The 13,779-nt window shown below is 37.4% G+C and overlaps 3 protein-coding genes across 4 annotated transcripts; all 3 read right to left on the reverse strand.

Moving 5' to 3' along the window:
* Nucleotides 1-375: 375 nt before the first annotated feature.
* LOC130743051 (protein SHI RELATED SEQUENCE 3) lies at nt 376-2,177 on the reverse strand. Of its 2 annotated transcripts, none has more exons than XM_057595158.1 (2): nt 1,840-2,177; nt 376-1,395 (listed from the first exon to the last, which is right to left on the reverse strand). In XM_057595158.1, the coding sequence occupies exons 1-2, from the start codon at nt 2,102-2,104 to the stop codon at nt 1,037-1,039; spliced, it is 624 nt and encodes a 207-aa protein (XP_057451141.1). In that variant the 5' UTR covers nt 2,105-2,177; the 3' UTR covers nt 376-1,036. The 2 variants fall into 2 exon arrangements, with proteins under 2 accessions (XP_057451141.1, XP_057451140.1); XM_057595157.1 differs by having other exon boundaries at nt 376-1,407; nt 1,840-2,171.
* A 3,494-nt stretch (nt 2,178-5,671) lies between these two features.
* On the reverse strand, nt 5,672-6,513 carry LOC130747521 (uncharacterized). Its single transcript, XM_057600486.1, has one exon. The coding sequence runs from the start codon at nt 6,408-6,410 to the stop codon at nt 5,907-5,909; it is 504 nt and encodes a 167-aa protein (XP_057456469.1). The 5' UTR covers nt 6,411-6,513; the 3' UTR covers nt 5,672-5,906.
* Nucleotides 6,514-7,858: 1,345 nt separating this feature from the next.
* On the reverse strand, nt 7,859-13,503 carry LOC130747520 (coatomer subunit alpha-2). Its single transcript, XM_057600485.1, has 4 exons — nt 13,308-13,503; nt 12,902-13,161; nt 11,862-12,356; nt 7,859-11,191 (listed from the first exon to the last, which is right to left on the reverse strand). Exons 2-4 carry the CDS (start codon nt 13,107-13,109, stop codon nt 8,229-8,231), a joined length of 3,666 nt encoding a protein of 1,221 aa, XP_057456468.1. The 5' UTR covers nt 13,110-13,161; nt 13,308-13,503; the 3' UTR covers nt 7,859-8,228.
* Nucleotides 13,504-13,779: the final 276 nt, after the last annotated feature.

Genomic DNA, 13,779 nt, shown 5'->3' on the forward strand with positions numbered 1-13,779 from the left:
CAAAACTGCCAAACCTATATATAGGGGCATTATACATGCCAAATTAAATATGAAACTATAAAGAAGCATAATATTTCATTCACACTTATTTTTCGCTCATATGAGAGTGAGATAGTGAGAGATGGGAAAGAAATGAGTGACATGAAAAAAATATAAAAAAAATAAGAATAAATAATAAGTGAAAATAAGGTGGAAAAGTAAAATGAGTGTAAATAAAGCATTATTCATTACTAAATAACAAAATGTAGTCATTCATATTTCAACCAAAACAACAATCTCCCAACATCAGTCTACATATTGAGTGAATCTGTCTGATTGTCTCCCTTAGCTCCTATCTAGTATACTTGATTGCATGTTTAGAAATATAAACATATATTTCTTTGAAATCAATTATATTAGAAATTGGGAAACCTGGATTGAACAGACCGGAACGTGGGATCAACAACGGGTGGCCCAAATATGGGTGGTCTCCACAACAAATTGATATAGGATAGACTCTGATACCATATTAGAAATTGGGAGGCCTATACTCAACCACAAAATTTAGCTCAAGAGTTGAGGTTTGCAATACCCTTATAAAGCTTATCTTGGCTCTATCTCTAGCCAATGTGGGACCAGACTGAAACGTGGGATCAACAACGGGTGGCCCAAATATGGGTGGTCTCCACAACAAATGGATCTAGGATAGACTCTGATACCATATTAGAAATTGGAAGACCTATACTCAACCACAAAAGCTAGCTTAAGAGTTGAGGTTTGCACTACCCTTATAAAGCTTATCTTGGCTCTATTTCTAGCCAATGTGGGACTTCTAACAAATTATACGATTCAGAAGCTGGCTATATAAGTTTCTCTTCAAAATTGATTTTGGTCTCAAAATCAACTCTACAAAGATTTCAGAAGTATACTGAATTACAATGTCCTGCAAGAGGTGCTAGCTGAATTAGTAAGAACTCCATCATCAATGTTCCTTCTAGCTATTCTTTTCACGTATGTGATTATTACATTTTCATGCTTTTCACTATCCAGAAAGAAATTATGGTTTTGTGTGTGAAAAATATGGCACACCAGACCTGAAGGAAGCTAATGAGCGCGGCTGAGGAAAAAAAAGTTCATGAGCAGCAGTGGCTGATGATGATGGTGGAGCCATAGTTGCACCATCATGGCTGTGGATTGTGGTAAGATTGAGATTTTGATGCTGATCAAGAGGGCTAGCATTAAGGCTTTGTTGTTCAGGGCCTTGATCATAAAGAATCCCACTAAATCTATGTCCTCCAATGTTCACAGATGTTTGATAGGCCATTTCATTAACCGAGTCATCCATGGATCGCACGCGAACACTGCTGAATACCGCCATGGAACTCATAGCTTCTGGAAATTTCAACTCCTCTAAACCTGAAAAATAGACTAATCACCTCGATTAGTATGTTTTGTTTCACATTGAAATCATGTGGAATCACTTCTGGTGATTAGAAATAAAAAGTCTTTAGCTTCTGAGTAGACGCGTTATGGATTATATGCAAATCGTGAAACAAAACATTCACTGTGTAGTGTTAATTTATGAGTTAGGTAACATTTGGGGGAGGGAAAAAAAGAGTTGTAGTTCTGAAACCAGATTGAAGTTTGAGCTGAAACTTGAAAGATGAAAATAAACATCATTTATAAGTTATAACTATAAGTATCTGCTTATGTATATGATTATGATGGTGTTTTTCAGACATAGAACAATAGTAGCAGAATGGAAGCATAGTTAGCTATAGTTAGTGCTATTATGTATATGGTATTGGTAGGACACTAATTTTGGAAAAAAATAACATGTAATGGAGAAATGTAAAGTACTTGTAAATGGGTTCTGGTTGTGGCTTTGAGGGATATCTTCATGAAGGTGGTGTGGATTATTAGTTGTGGGAGGTGGTTGATGCTCCATTAATCGGTGGCGCCTTCTATCGACAGGAATCCAAGTGCTTCTAACATGGGTTTGGCACTGAAAACCTTTGTTGTTGCAGCAAGTTCTGCACCTTGAGTATGCACAACCCTTCTTGGCTTGGTTCCCACACTCTTGACATCTTGATCCCTTTACTTCTTGGCCTAGCATCATGGACATCTATCTACTTTTCACTAAAAGATATTTCACCCTTTACTTAGGCTATGATATGCTTCAATGAGTAGTACTCTAGTACTGGAGAGTGGGTGTAAGAAAGCAATTATATTCTATATATATAAGCACTCCACAAAATAAATTTAGGCCGTTGTAGGAGAGAATAAATTCTAGATTGAAGTAAAACCCGCAACAGTGAGAACCAATTGCAAAACTTTACAATAAGAAGAGTAAACAAGCCAAATAAGGAAAGTATCGTATATTTACAACAAAGTGCAGGCATACCAATTGCTTGAGTTTATGATTATTTTGAATGGTGTTCACTCAATTTCTTTTCTTATTTCTATTTTTTTCATATTACATCATTTATCATATTTTTCATTTATTTTTCTATTTTCATGTCTCACCGGATGTGGTGGGATTGAGTGTGGAAAAATATTTATTGGATATTTATATATGCACCTCAACAATCTTTATGTATCTCTTTATCAATTTGTGGTACAACATTGACTTATTTAGTGTGATTAGGGATGTCATTAGGTACGGGTGGGCATGAATAGTATATACCCACCACCCGCTCCACATGTAAAAATTTATATCCATACCCGCTTCATACCCACATGGATATCCATTTAGTGGGTTTTAAACCGGATTTTAAACTATCCGTGGATATTCATGGGCACCCGACACCCATGAACATAAATAAATTCACATATATTTGTTCAAAAGAAAATTATGTTAAATATAAAATTTAACATTGGACTTTACCGTCAGTCAATGTGTAAAGGATAATACTTCTTTTCTACTCTTTTTTGGGTATAAGGGCTTTTTTTTTACCATTACCATTGTATAAGTTTACTTAAAAGAGAACTATAACTCAAACACAAATTCATTAGATATTTAATATACATCTATATATATACATATAAAAGATATTTTAGTATTTTATATATTGGGTGGGTATCCGTGGGTATGAATACATCAATATCCGTACCCGCCCCATTAATAAATGGATAGTGAAAATATCCATAAAATAAATCCGTGGATACCCGTGGGCGTGGGTAATTTTACCCATAGCGGATTTTTATCCGCGGGTATCCACGGGTGTGGGTAATTTTGACATCCCTAAGTGTGACGGAATTACTTTTACACTTATTTAAAATTACCTTGATGTAAGATAAGGTTTTTTCTAAGTATATAGTAAGATAATGTTACTTTTGAAGTTTATATATAAATAGAATTTGGGTGCCTCACACTTAGAATTGATTCTTCTAACAGAAAATAAAAGCCATTGTATAAATGATCGTTTGGGTTGAATTATCACCTAACTAATTGACGTGACAATATTTTGGGTCATTTATACAACCCAAAATAATAATAAAAAATTACGCTTTTCTTGTTTTATTTTTTTATGGGACGCTTCTCTTAAACTTAGTTAAGTTGCATGTAGATTTTTTTTTCTGGTAAAAATTAAAACTACTTAATTAACTACAATTGACCAAAGTATAGTTTTTCGTTTTTTTTTTATCTCGAACTGTAATTGGTGATTTATGTCGTGGTTGATTTGGTTTTAGAACCTCCAAATTTTCTTGGTGATAGTAAAATTTGACGATAAACTATTTTTGAAAAGTCAAACTTGATTACAATTTTTTAACTATGAAGTCTGATTACTGTTTTGTTTCTAGTATTTGAAATTAGAAAAATAAACAAATGTGTTTGATATGAATATTTTTGAAAATTGTTCCTAAAAACCCTTGTTACTTTCAGTTTTAAAAACTGAAATCCCAAAATATATGAAAGATGATTTCTACCTCTATTTTTTATTTTCAAGTTAGATATCTTTCAGTTGTGCATAATGTCTCGTTCAAAATTTGTTTTCCTCCTGAATAAAAAGTTTCAAAATTGAGAACTGCATCAATAGTTTGTTCATTGAGCGTCGTGGACTTAATTTATTTCATTTCTCCAAACATGCTCGTTATTTTGGGTTAGGCTTAATTACAACTTTGGTCCCCGATGTTTATCAATGCCACGATTTTTGTCCTCACCTAATTTAATTACATGGATAGTCCCCGACGTTGTAGGTCGTGTGCAACGTTAGTCCTACCGTTTATTTCTTGATGGAGTAGACTTACTGAACGTCTAGTTGGAGAGAAAAAATGAGATAAGAGGAGAGAGGGAAGCACGTGAGTATCACGTGACCGTTCAGATAAGGGTCACGTGATACTCACGTGCTTCCCTCTCTCCTCATACCTCCTTTCTCTCTCCAACTGGACGTCCACGTAAGCCTCCTCCATTAAGAAATAAACGGTAGGACTAACGTTGCACACGACCTACAACGCCAGGGACCATCCACGTAATTAAATTAGGTGGGGGACCAAAATCGTGGCATTGATAAACGTCGAGGACCAAAGTTGCAATTAAGCCTTTAGGTTATGATCACCAATTCACCATTCACGAACTTTTCATTTTATGTCCTCAAGGGTCAGAACTATGAGGAGCGACTATTTTACTAATAATACTAACAATTAACATTTTTTTATAAAAAAAACAATTTTTCCTTTATAAGCATTGGGCCAAAGTTCAAAGCTTTTTGTCTCTAAATTTTCAGCGGAGTGCTCCCCTTTAAAAAAATCGCTTGATAATATGCTTATTTCGTTTGAGTTAAACCTTGCAATGGTCATTTAATCTCAGACAACATTGTCGATGGAACTGGGCATTTTCTCAGCCATCACAATAAGGGTTTGGTCGTTTGAATCAGGTATAGGTTGAAGGATCAAATCCTTACTTTCTGATACTAGCTATAAAATTATGAATCATATCTGTTTTTCTCATGGAATAATTGTTCCTCATCAATCGAGCTATCAAGAAGGCAAACAATGGCCAAATCCTGAGACTTGAATAGCATTTTGCAATGGAGGTAAATCTTGGTAGTAGAGGAGACTAATTTAAGTGAGGAATGAGCGTTTCCAGTTTTAGAAATAGTTCATGAACGCAAATTAATATTGGAAAAATATTCATTGACATCCAAAATTATTCTGTGAATAGAACTGAGTGATTAATAGAAGCATACAACCTTTTTATCTTGGCAAGTTTCAACAAATTTTTCATTTAGTAGTCTGCATGAAAACCCACCATTCTCAATCTCAACAAATAAACTTCAAACCCTTCCTACCCTTTCAACTTGTACTTCACATGAACTGTGATGGTTTAAGTTGTAAAAACTGAGGCAGTGACAATTTTAGTAAAGAAAACATAACCACTTCAAAACTTGCTTGCTATTGCTACAGCAAAAAATATGCAAGGAGTTTAGCAAATTTCACCTCAAACAATAGCCCTGTTTCAATTTCACTCTCCCCCATTTTTCATTCCACAGTCAAATTAACACAAACATATACTCAGGAAGACAAGAACAACAAAACAAAGTGTCACTGCCTGCAGAAATGAACATCAATTTAACATCATTAATCTCAAACACTCCAATCCAAAGTTTGTGTTCACAACCAGTTCATAACAATGGAGTACTTTCATCTTAATCCATTAGAAAATTTCTGTTCAATTTTCATCTTGAAGCACTTACTAAATCTGAACCATTTTCATTCATATGAGCCAAGGCAATTGAAATCCATTGACATATACAAAAGCAGAAAACTAAAATCATCCATCCCCATTAAGATATACATTGAAACTAGTCAATTCTGCTGCACTGCACATTCCAATAATCTTGAATTGAACCAAACCCTAACAGTTAACCTAAACAAGAAACAACCCCAATTGATTTATTTACCTCCTCCTCCTCCCTAATCTGCAATTAGAAACTGTGCTTAAGCCCCAAACCATGCTTCCCACCAACACAACCAGGCCTCACAAAAAGATAAGGAGACCTCTTGGAATTCTTCATCTTGGAACACGCCCTTTTCCCCAATTTCTTCATCCTCTGTCTCCCTAACTTGTTCCCAACCTCCCATGGAACAAGCTCATCATCCAAATCACACCGATCATCATCATCTTCCTCATCGTCAACAACCTGTTCCTCATCATCTTCGTACGCGTAGCCGTGAAGATAGTGATATTGTTGGCGATCTATCTCTACCACTGCAACCGCATCGGGATCAGGAAGAACGGGACGAATCTGATGGATGATTTTGATTTCTTCAACTGGAGCAGCATCTTGTTGATTCTGGTCTGGTTCTTGTTCTTGTTCCTCTTCGGCATCAACGACATCGACGAGTTCCCATTGCAAGAGAGAATCGTCCTGCACCTTCAGGAACTGAACTTGTTCAAGGAGAAGGAACTGCATCGGTTGGTTTTCCATTTTCAAACTCTCTTGTTTCTCTTTCTCTCACTACTTTCTCTCTCTTGTTTCTCTCTCTACTTTCTCTCTCTAACTTGCTTGGTTGCGTTGTGTTGTGGTGAGAGTGGTGTGGTGTGTGGTTGCTATATAGATAATACTGCTGAATTGACCATTTTGCCCTTTTCGAAAATTCAATGTTGCTTTACTTGTCATGCACGATACGTGTCGTCAGCTACGTGCTCGAGCCAATACGCAACTGCCACGTGTCAATTATTTTTCGTCCGTACGATTGGGTTGGCGCTCACGCCACAATTTTGTTTTTCAAAAGAATTCATTTTATGGTGAAGAAGGCCTAAAATTTAAAATTATTATATCAAGTATGTCTGGTCTTGAGAATAAAAATAGGGACAAATTTTTATTTCTATGAAACAAATTTTTCTGATTTTCTATTTTTTAAAATTAAAAACTGTTCTAGAAAAACCCAAAAAATCGTATTGACCAACAGTTGGTTACTTCAGATTCCCTATAAGCAATGTATCGAGTTATACTCTTGTGAATGAAAAAATTTCATTGGAAGAACTAGTTTCACTAGAATGTCAAATAGAACTGACTCATAATACTTATAGAAAAAATCATATTTCCATCGTTAATGGTGTCTTAGTGCGTTTGTTTTAGCCTTTTTTTAAAAAAAAAATTTAATCATTTTGTAAAAAAATTAGATGTTTTGAAGAAACCCTCTTGTTGAGGCTGTTGGAAGTGTGGGGATGTCGGGGAGATTGGAGGAGTTGGGGTTTCAGCAAAAGTGGTAGTGAGGCTCAATCCTAAAAACTGGATAGAGCACCTGCATCAATGGTGCTTGTAGATGGATAGATCGGAGAGAGCTATCAAAGAGTATGCCGGCCAAAGTTACAATGGTCAATTGTTGGGGGCGAGTGAGAGGTAGCCTGAGAGCTATGGTGGTTGTGGGCTACGAGGGGAATGGGAGGTCGGTTATCTGCTTGGTGACCTGTAGTTAGGTGGGGGCTGCTGAAGGTTGAAGACGACTGAGGTTTAAGAGATGGAGTGTATTTTCATTTTTTTTGGAAAAAAATGGTTTTGCTCAAAGACCAACTGTGGGTACTGCAAACAATGGTTCCTCACCACCAGCAATGGTGGTAAAACCGGTGACGGTGTTCTCAGAATAAGTGGGTGAAAGAGTAAGAGAAAAGAATGACATTTCTGAAATTTACATTTTTAAATCACAACGTTTAATTATATAATACTATATCCATTGGTAAATCTCTAGTTTATCATCATGGTTCAGTTTTACCACACAAGACATTACCAGATAACTTCAAATAAAATCATCCAAAAACACCAAACAACATTTGACAAATATTGAGTGCCTGTCATTTCTTAAATTTACAAAGATTGCAGATGTGTTTTTTATATAAAAAAAGCTCATAATTGAAAAGAAAAAAAAAAGGACGTAATAATGAATTGATCTATAACTACTTTATTAAAGCCTCAAAATGTTGCGATTACCAACTCAAACTAGAGAAATTAATTCAACATGATACATGAAAATTTCACATGCAACGAAATATTCATAGGCTTCTTTCCCCCCTTCCTTTTATACTTAAGCAAAGGGGCAAAAAGAATTAGAAAGGGAAACCATAAAAAGAAAGAAAAATGAAAGAGAAAAAAGAAAATCCATGTAATTCACTCAAGAACAGTAACTCATGACCATTTCTAGTTTCTATAGAAAATATATTAATTAATCAATACGACTCTTATCACCTGTTGAATCGAAAGTTGACCTGAAACAAAAATTATCATCACCTGCTCCTGATCCAGCCATCAACGAACCTGTGAAGGAGAACAGAGCAATCCAGAAGCATCAGCACCTACCACTGAGAGATCACACACAGCACATAGCTGACCCTCCTGGCTTGGCACAAAACGGGAAGTGCAGTATGGGCAAGAAACATCCTTCTGTCCACGATAAATGGGCACATAGGTTGATCCGCAAATAACAAATGGATTTCGGAAATCGTAGTTCAACTCTGTTGCATCAGTCATGTTCTTTTCTGCAGCTGCTAGAACTTGCCTTGCTGTCTTAGCTTGGTTTTCAATGTTAGGGTTGGTCTCAAGCAGCCTCCTGGCAAAGTTTGCAGCGGTGGCGAGGTTCTTGGCCTTGTAGCAGACAGTCATTGCATTCAGCAAAGCAAGCCGCAAGTGAGGTGTCTGAAGATTGCAGTGGGTGAAATATGCTGCAAGCTCTTGCTGGCGGGCTGGGTCGTCCTTAATTTCCCTTCTTTTCAGCTCCATCTTCAGACCCAGAACATACTCTTTGACTATGATGATCAATTCCTTCACATCATCAACTTCCCTCCTTGACTCCACAACAATCAAAGGAATTGTATTAAGAATATTGACAAATGTGCGGAGAGCCTCAGTAAATTTCCCAGCAGTTGTTGCCTTATATCCAGCTTTGAGCTTTTCATCTAATTGAGGCAATTTGAAAGGAAGTGCCGGTGGGCCTCTCACATTTGGACTAGATGACTCATTCCAGCCTCTTTCAACAGCAAGTGATACAACTGGAGCAGATGAAAAGGCGCGCAGATATGAATGGCTGCCAGAATGAAGGTCTAGGAACAGAGATTTCAAGGGAGCAAAGTTTTTTATCCCAAGTTGCCTGTTCAGTAATCTCATTGCAGTGTCAAAATTGCCAGCAGCTGCATGATCAGCTGCAAGAGATGACCTCTGAATCCATATCTGGCTAACTGCCATCCCAGGTGTAGGAGTCACAAAAACTGAAGACCGTGAGCTGACAGAAGCTTTTGGAGTTTCAGCTTCAGGGGGGAGCTCCAAATCTTCCATCTCCCACCCACCCTCTTCATCACCCTCTTCACCGACCTCTCCATCATCCAAAATCGCAGCAACATCTCCATTTTGTAACCCATCAACATCAACCATGTCAAGCTCCTCACCCCAATCACCATCAGCAGCCTCATACTCTTCCTCATCAGCATCTCTATCTGTCTGATTAAACCCACCATCAAATATGCCTCGCATGACCCTAAGAAGGGGCCAATCACCACCACTCAATACAGGTGATGGTGGAATCAAGAGAGACGGTACTTTCCCCTCAGGCAAAGATGGAACATTATCCCCCAGTTCAGTTGCAAGCCTTTCAGCAACATCATGGAGCCCATGGACTGATGCAGTGATATAAGCAAGAGGCAGATGGCCCACATTCTCCAAGATCTTAACACGCTCTCGGATATCACCCATATACAGGGCATTGTGAAACTGGCCCATCACATCATTCTTGACTTCAGCAATTTTCAACATCTTTGAAAGTTTCTCCACATTACCAGTAATAAGATAAAGGAAAGACAATCTCTCAAAATTTTTGGTCCTCTGGTATGCATACTCTACTATCCCAGCATTGCCTTGACGAAGAGCTTCAATCCCTAGACGGTACCAGTGATCTTTCTCATCAATTGCTGTAGCTGACGCAACTGCAATTTGAATATTCCCACTTTCTATAGCCAAATTGAACCGAATTCTCTCATCTTTCACAAAATGGAGGGCAACCTCAGGGAACCCTTTCTGTTGTAGATAAGCAATCATAGCCTGCCCACAAAGCTGTGAGTTCCTTATCATGTTCATCACATGGTCATACCTTTTCTTCAACAAGGAAAGCTTAAAGACATATTCAGTTGCATCAATAGTTATAGCTCTGTTCTTTCCATCCCGACCCAAGCAGAAGATGGTGTTTCCAACAACCTTTGTGATGTAAATTGGGACATCCAATGTTTTTATTATCCCACTATCTCCATTGGGGAGGCAATATTTGATATGATTTAATGTTGTGTAAATAAAAACGCCATTTTCATCCCAGGCTCCACTTTTTACACGGATTGTCTCATGGAGGGTGCATTGGTGCACGAGCTTCTTGCTAGCAATAACAATTGCATGTTTGCTGAGCAAAGCAACACTTTCCATGTCATTAGACCAGATTACATACTTGATAAAAGGGGTTTGGAGATCACCAAGAACAAGCCTCTGCTGAAGATCAAATATAAAAACCCTATCCTCTGACCTGCATAGCAAGTTGCCTGTTCCAGCATAGAATATAGCATCAGTGGCAATTGGGAGGACACTCTTCTTAACAAGCTCATTCTTCAGATTTTTTACAAAGACTTGGTTGCTGCCTTTGTCAAGCACAGCAAACCTATTCCGAGCCACAAAGACTGCTGAACCTCCAAGGCCTTTCTTTGGATCTTGCGTGTCACCCCTACCAAAACTATCCTTAATGCCATCCTTGGATATGCAATAAAATTCATAAGATCCACCATCCACATCTGAACAGAGAAGAACTGCATTTTCACTAGGGCTGTAGGAAAGGGTCTTTGGACTTTGATTCAGACTTAAAGAACCAGGTCGTCGGATTGTAAGTACTTGTGTCTCTCTCTGGGTTGAAAATTCATAGAAGCGCAAAAACCGGTCTTTTGCGTAGAACAAAGAATCACCACTAACTGCGAAAGCAGGCCTTTCTCTCTCCAATTTAAAAACTATCATGCCACTGTCATGACCAGCTGCTAACAGATTCATCTCAGGATGTGTTGCAAGAATCCAAAACCGATCATGCTCCCTGCGGAAGGTTTGAATTCCAGTCCGCTTTGTTGCATCCCATACTCGAATGCTTTTATCCTCAGAATTTGACACAATAATATCTTGTTTGGCATGGAACATAACACAAGAAACATTATTCATGTGCCCTCTCAAAGTATCCACTTCCCATGCCTTGGTGTCTGAAAATGAAAACCAAATTTTATTAGGGACTTAGAGAAGATCACCAAAAATACTAAGATTTTCTTTTTGATTAATTAAATACAACAATAATGCATGCAATAACTTCTTGTACGGAAGGTAGTTTTGTGGCCAACAATACTTGTAAGATCCTCCAAATACTGCTTTTTTAATATTTCTAAGAATGTGGATAGCATCAAAACAATATATGAAAGCCCAGTCAGGTGAGCTTTACTCTATGTCTGGATGAATCAATTTAAAATTTCAATTAATTTAAAATACTGAGAAATTAAATTGATGTATTTTCATGGTTGTCATTTACAACATATTTAGTGTGGATATATATGTGAGAAATTAGATGAATATCAATAACCTTGCGAGCAGTTAGACATGAGAGGAGAGATTAGAGATCCTTCAAAGATGGTGGAATTTCAAATCCCTTCTTTGGAGTTAGGAAAGTACCTAAAGTTACCTAGTATTTTCAAAATTCTCTTGACATCCAAATAATCAATTTTGGATTAAGTAATTTAAAATCCCCTCAACAAATACAATCAATTTGTTAAAATTAATTACCCAAATCGCACTCAGAGAACAAAAAATGGAATTCAAGAATATTCATGGGTACTTATTATTTAGGACAACATAAAGTAAATATCAAGGCTTCAAATTTACCATTCATTCTCCAAAGTTTCACTTGTCGGTCATCAGCTCCTGAGACAATGAGAGGCAGTGTAGGATGAAAAGCAGCCCAGTTGACACCTCGGTCATGACCTTCCAATACATACTTAACAACCGCATCAACACCACCAAAAAGATCTGTGTTCATCTGGCTCAATCGCAGAATGTCATCTGCAGGAGGTCCAGCCTTCCGTTTGAGAGAACCAATATCCCAAACACGAACAGTCTGATCCAAGGAGGCTGACACAACAATATCCTCTTTTGGATGGAACGAGGCACACATAACATAATGATTGTGCCCAGTCAAAACAGATATACAGGTACGTGACTGCCAGTTCCAGATGCGAATGGTTTGATCATCACTGGCACTCACAATCCATGGATTCTCATGATGAAATTGCACGGTACGAATATAATCAAGGTGTCCTAGCAGAGTGAACAAACACCTATGCATCTTATAGTTCCAAACCTTAATCTTGTAATCATCCCCTGTCCCAATGAAAAATTATTAATTAACAAGCTGCAAATCGTATAAAAAAGTAAAACTCAACTTTCCATGATGCAATAATAATCTATTTTATCAATGTGCGTAAATAATGCATCGAAATCTCCTCCACCTCAAGTGACAAATGAAACTATTGAAAAATCAAATTAAATCCCAACCATTAGAATAAGATGTCATGAAACACAACTATGCTCAAAAAATAAGTTTGATATTAATTCCAGATCCAGAGGATTTCAATTGCACAAATGAATCTTTAAAACATATAAAGGGTATCCCCATTCGTAATGCTCGCGGTATAGCCTTGTTTCATCAAATTATTTGAATCTGAGACATCACATCACACACATAATAATTCTCCAAAAACTACAACATTGCTGTTTCATTCACTAAGAGTGATAGATCTATGATCTTCATTTAGATATACACAACAGAGCAATGAAGAAAAACAACAATTAACGGATCAGAGTAATAAGGAATCTAAAGCAATAGCAATTTTGCAGAATGACGAAGAGGATTGAGAATAATTCACCTCCAGATACAAAGAGAGGTTGAGAATTGTGGAAATGAACGCCCCTGACAGGACCATCGTGCTCGTCGAATCTGTCAATGAGAGTCCCCATCCGGTAGTCCCATAGCTGGATCACACCACTGTGAAGACTGGCAAGGATCCAGGGTCTCTTGGTGTGGAAACTGAGCCCCTTGACTCTGTTACTTTTGGTCTCGAATTTCGTCAACATCTTCTTCTTCTTCTTCTTCTTCCTTCTTCCTCCTCAATCACGAACACTACCCCTGCACGATCCAATCAAAACAAATAAATCATCAGAAGCTGGAATTCAAATAAACATACATTCCATCACGGGAATTTGGGATTAGACATTGATGAAGCAATTAGAAATCGCAACATGCGGGATCGGATTGGAATGGAGAGAAATTACCTCAGATCTGAATGGAGTGATAGGAATCAATCAAGAAGAACGGGTGGGTTCACGCATCCATCCACGATGATCAAGTTGAGATGAGATCTGGTTATATGGGTGTTGTGTTATGTTAATTTCAGAAGGAAAAGGAAAAAGAAAAGAGAGACAAGAGAATGAAATTGCGAGAGAGAGAGAGAGAGAGAGAGTGGAGTGATAGAAAGTTCGGAGAGTGCTTATATTTGCTTTGCTTCATGCGGTGGTGCACAGTAAACATTATTACCACCCTCTCCAACTCTCTCACTCACACGTGCCACTTTGCTCACTTTTTTCTACCAATCACTAATATTTTTCATACAATTTCAAATTTAACAATTCTAATTCACATTTTATTTATATCTTTATATCAAATTTATATTCTTCTCAACACCACTTTTTTTTGTAAGAACAATTTAATTAACAAGCTATGTGACTAAAGGATTAAACACCACTA

The sequence above is a fragment of the Lotus japonicus genome, chromosome 3, assembly GCF_012489685.1.
Source record: "Lotus japonicus ecotype B-129 chromosome 3, LjGifu_v1.2".
Lineage (NCBI taxonomy): Eukaryota > Viridiplantae > Streptophyta > Magnoliopsida > Fabales > Fabaceae > Lotus > Lotus japonicus.

What these genes read in the sequence shown, in the direction of transcription:
- LOC130743051 (XM_057595157.1), bottom strand. Translation starts at nt 2,104, where the DNA reads ATGTCCATGATGCTAGGCCAAGAAGTAAAGGGATCAAGATGTCAAGAG. An exon ending in CAACCAGAACCCATTTACAA is followed by an intron (nt 1,408 to 1,839) that starts GTACTTTACATT and finishes CGAGGTGATTAG; the next exon opens with TCTATTTTTCAGGTTTAGAG.
- LOC130747521 (XM_057600486.1), bottom strand. Translation starts at nt 6,410, where the DNA reads ATGGAAAACCAACCGATGCAGTTCCTTCTCCTTGAACAAGTTCAGTTC.
- LOC130747520 (XM_057600485.1), bottom strand. Translation starts at nt 13,109, where the DNA reads ATGTTGACGAAATTCGAGACCAAAAGTAACAGAGTCAAGGGGCTCAGT. An exon ending in ACCTCTCTTTGTATCTGGAG is followed by an intron (nt 12,357 to 12,901) that starts GTGAATTATTCT and finishes TCATTGGGACAG; the next exon opens with GGGATGATTACAAGATTAAG. An exon ending in GAAACTTTGGAGAATGAATG is followed by an intron (nt 11,192 to 11,861) that starts GTAAATTTGAAG and finishes TTTCATTTTCAG; the next exon opens with ACACCAAGGCATGGGAAGTG.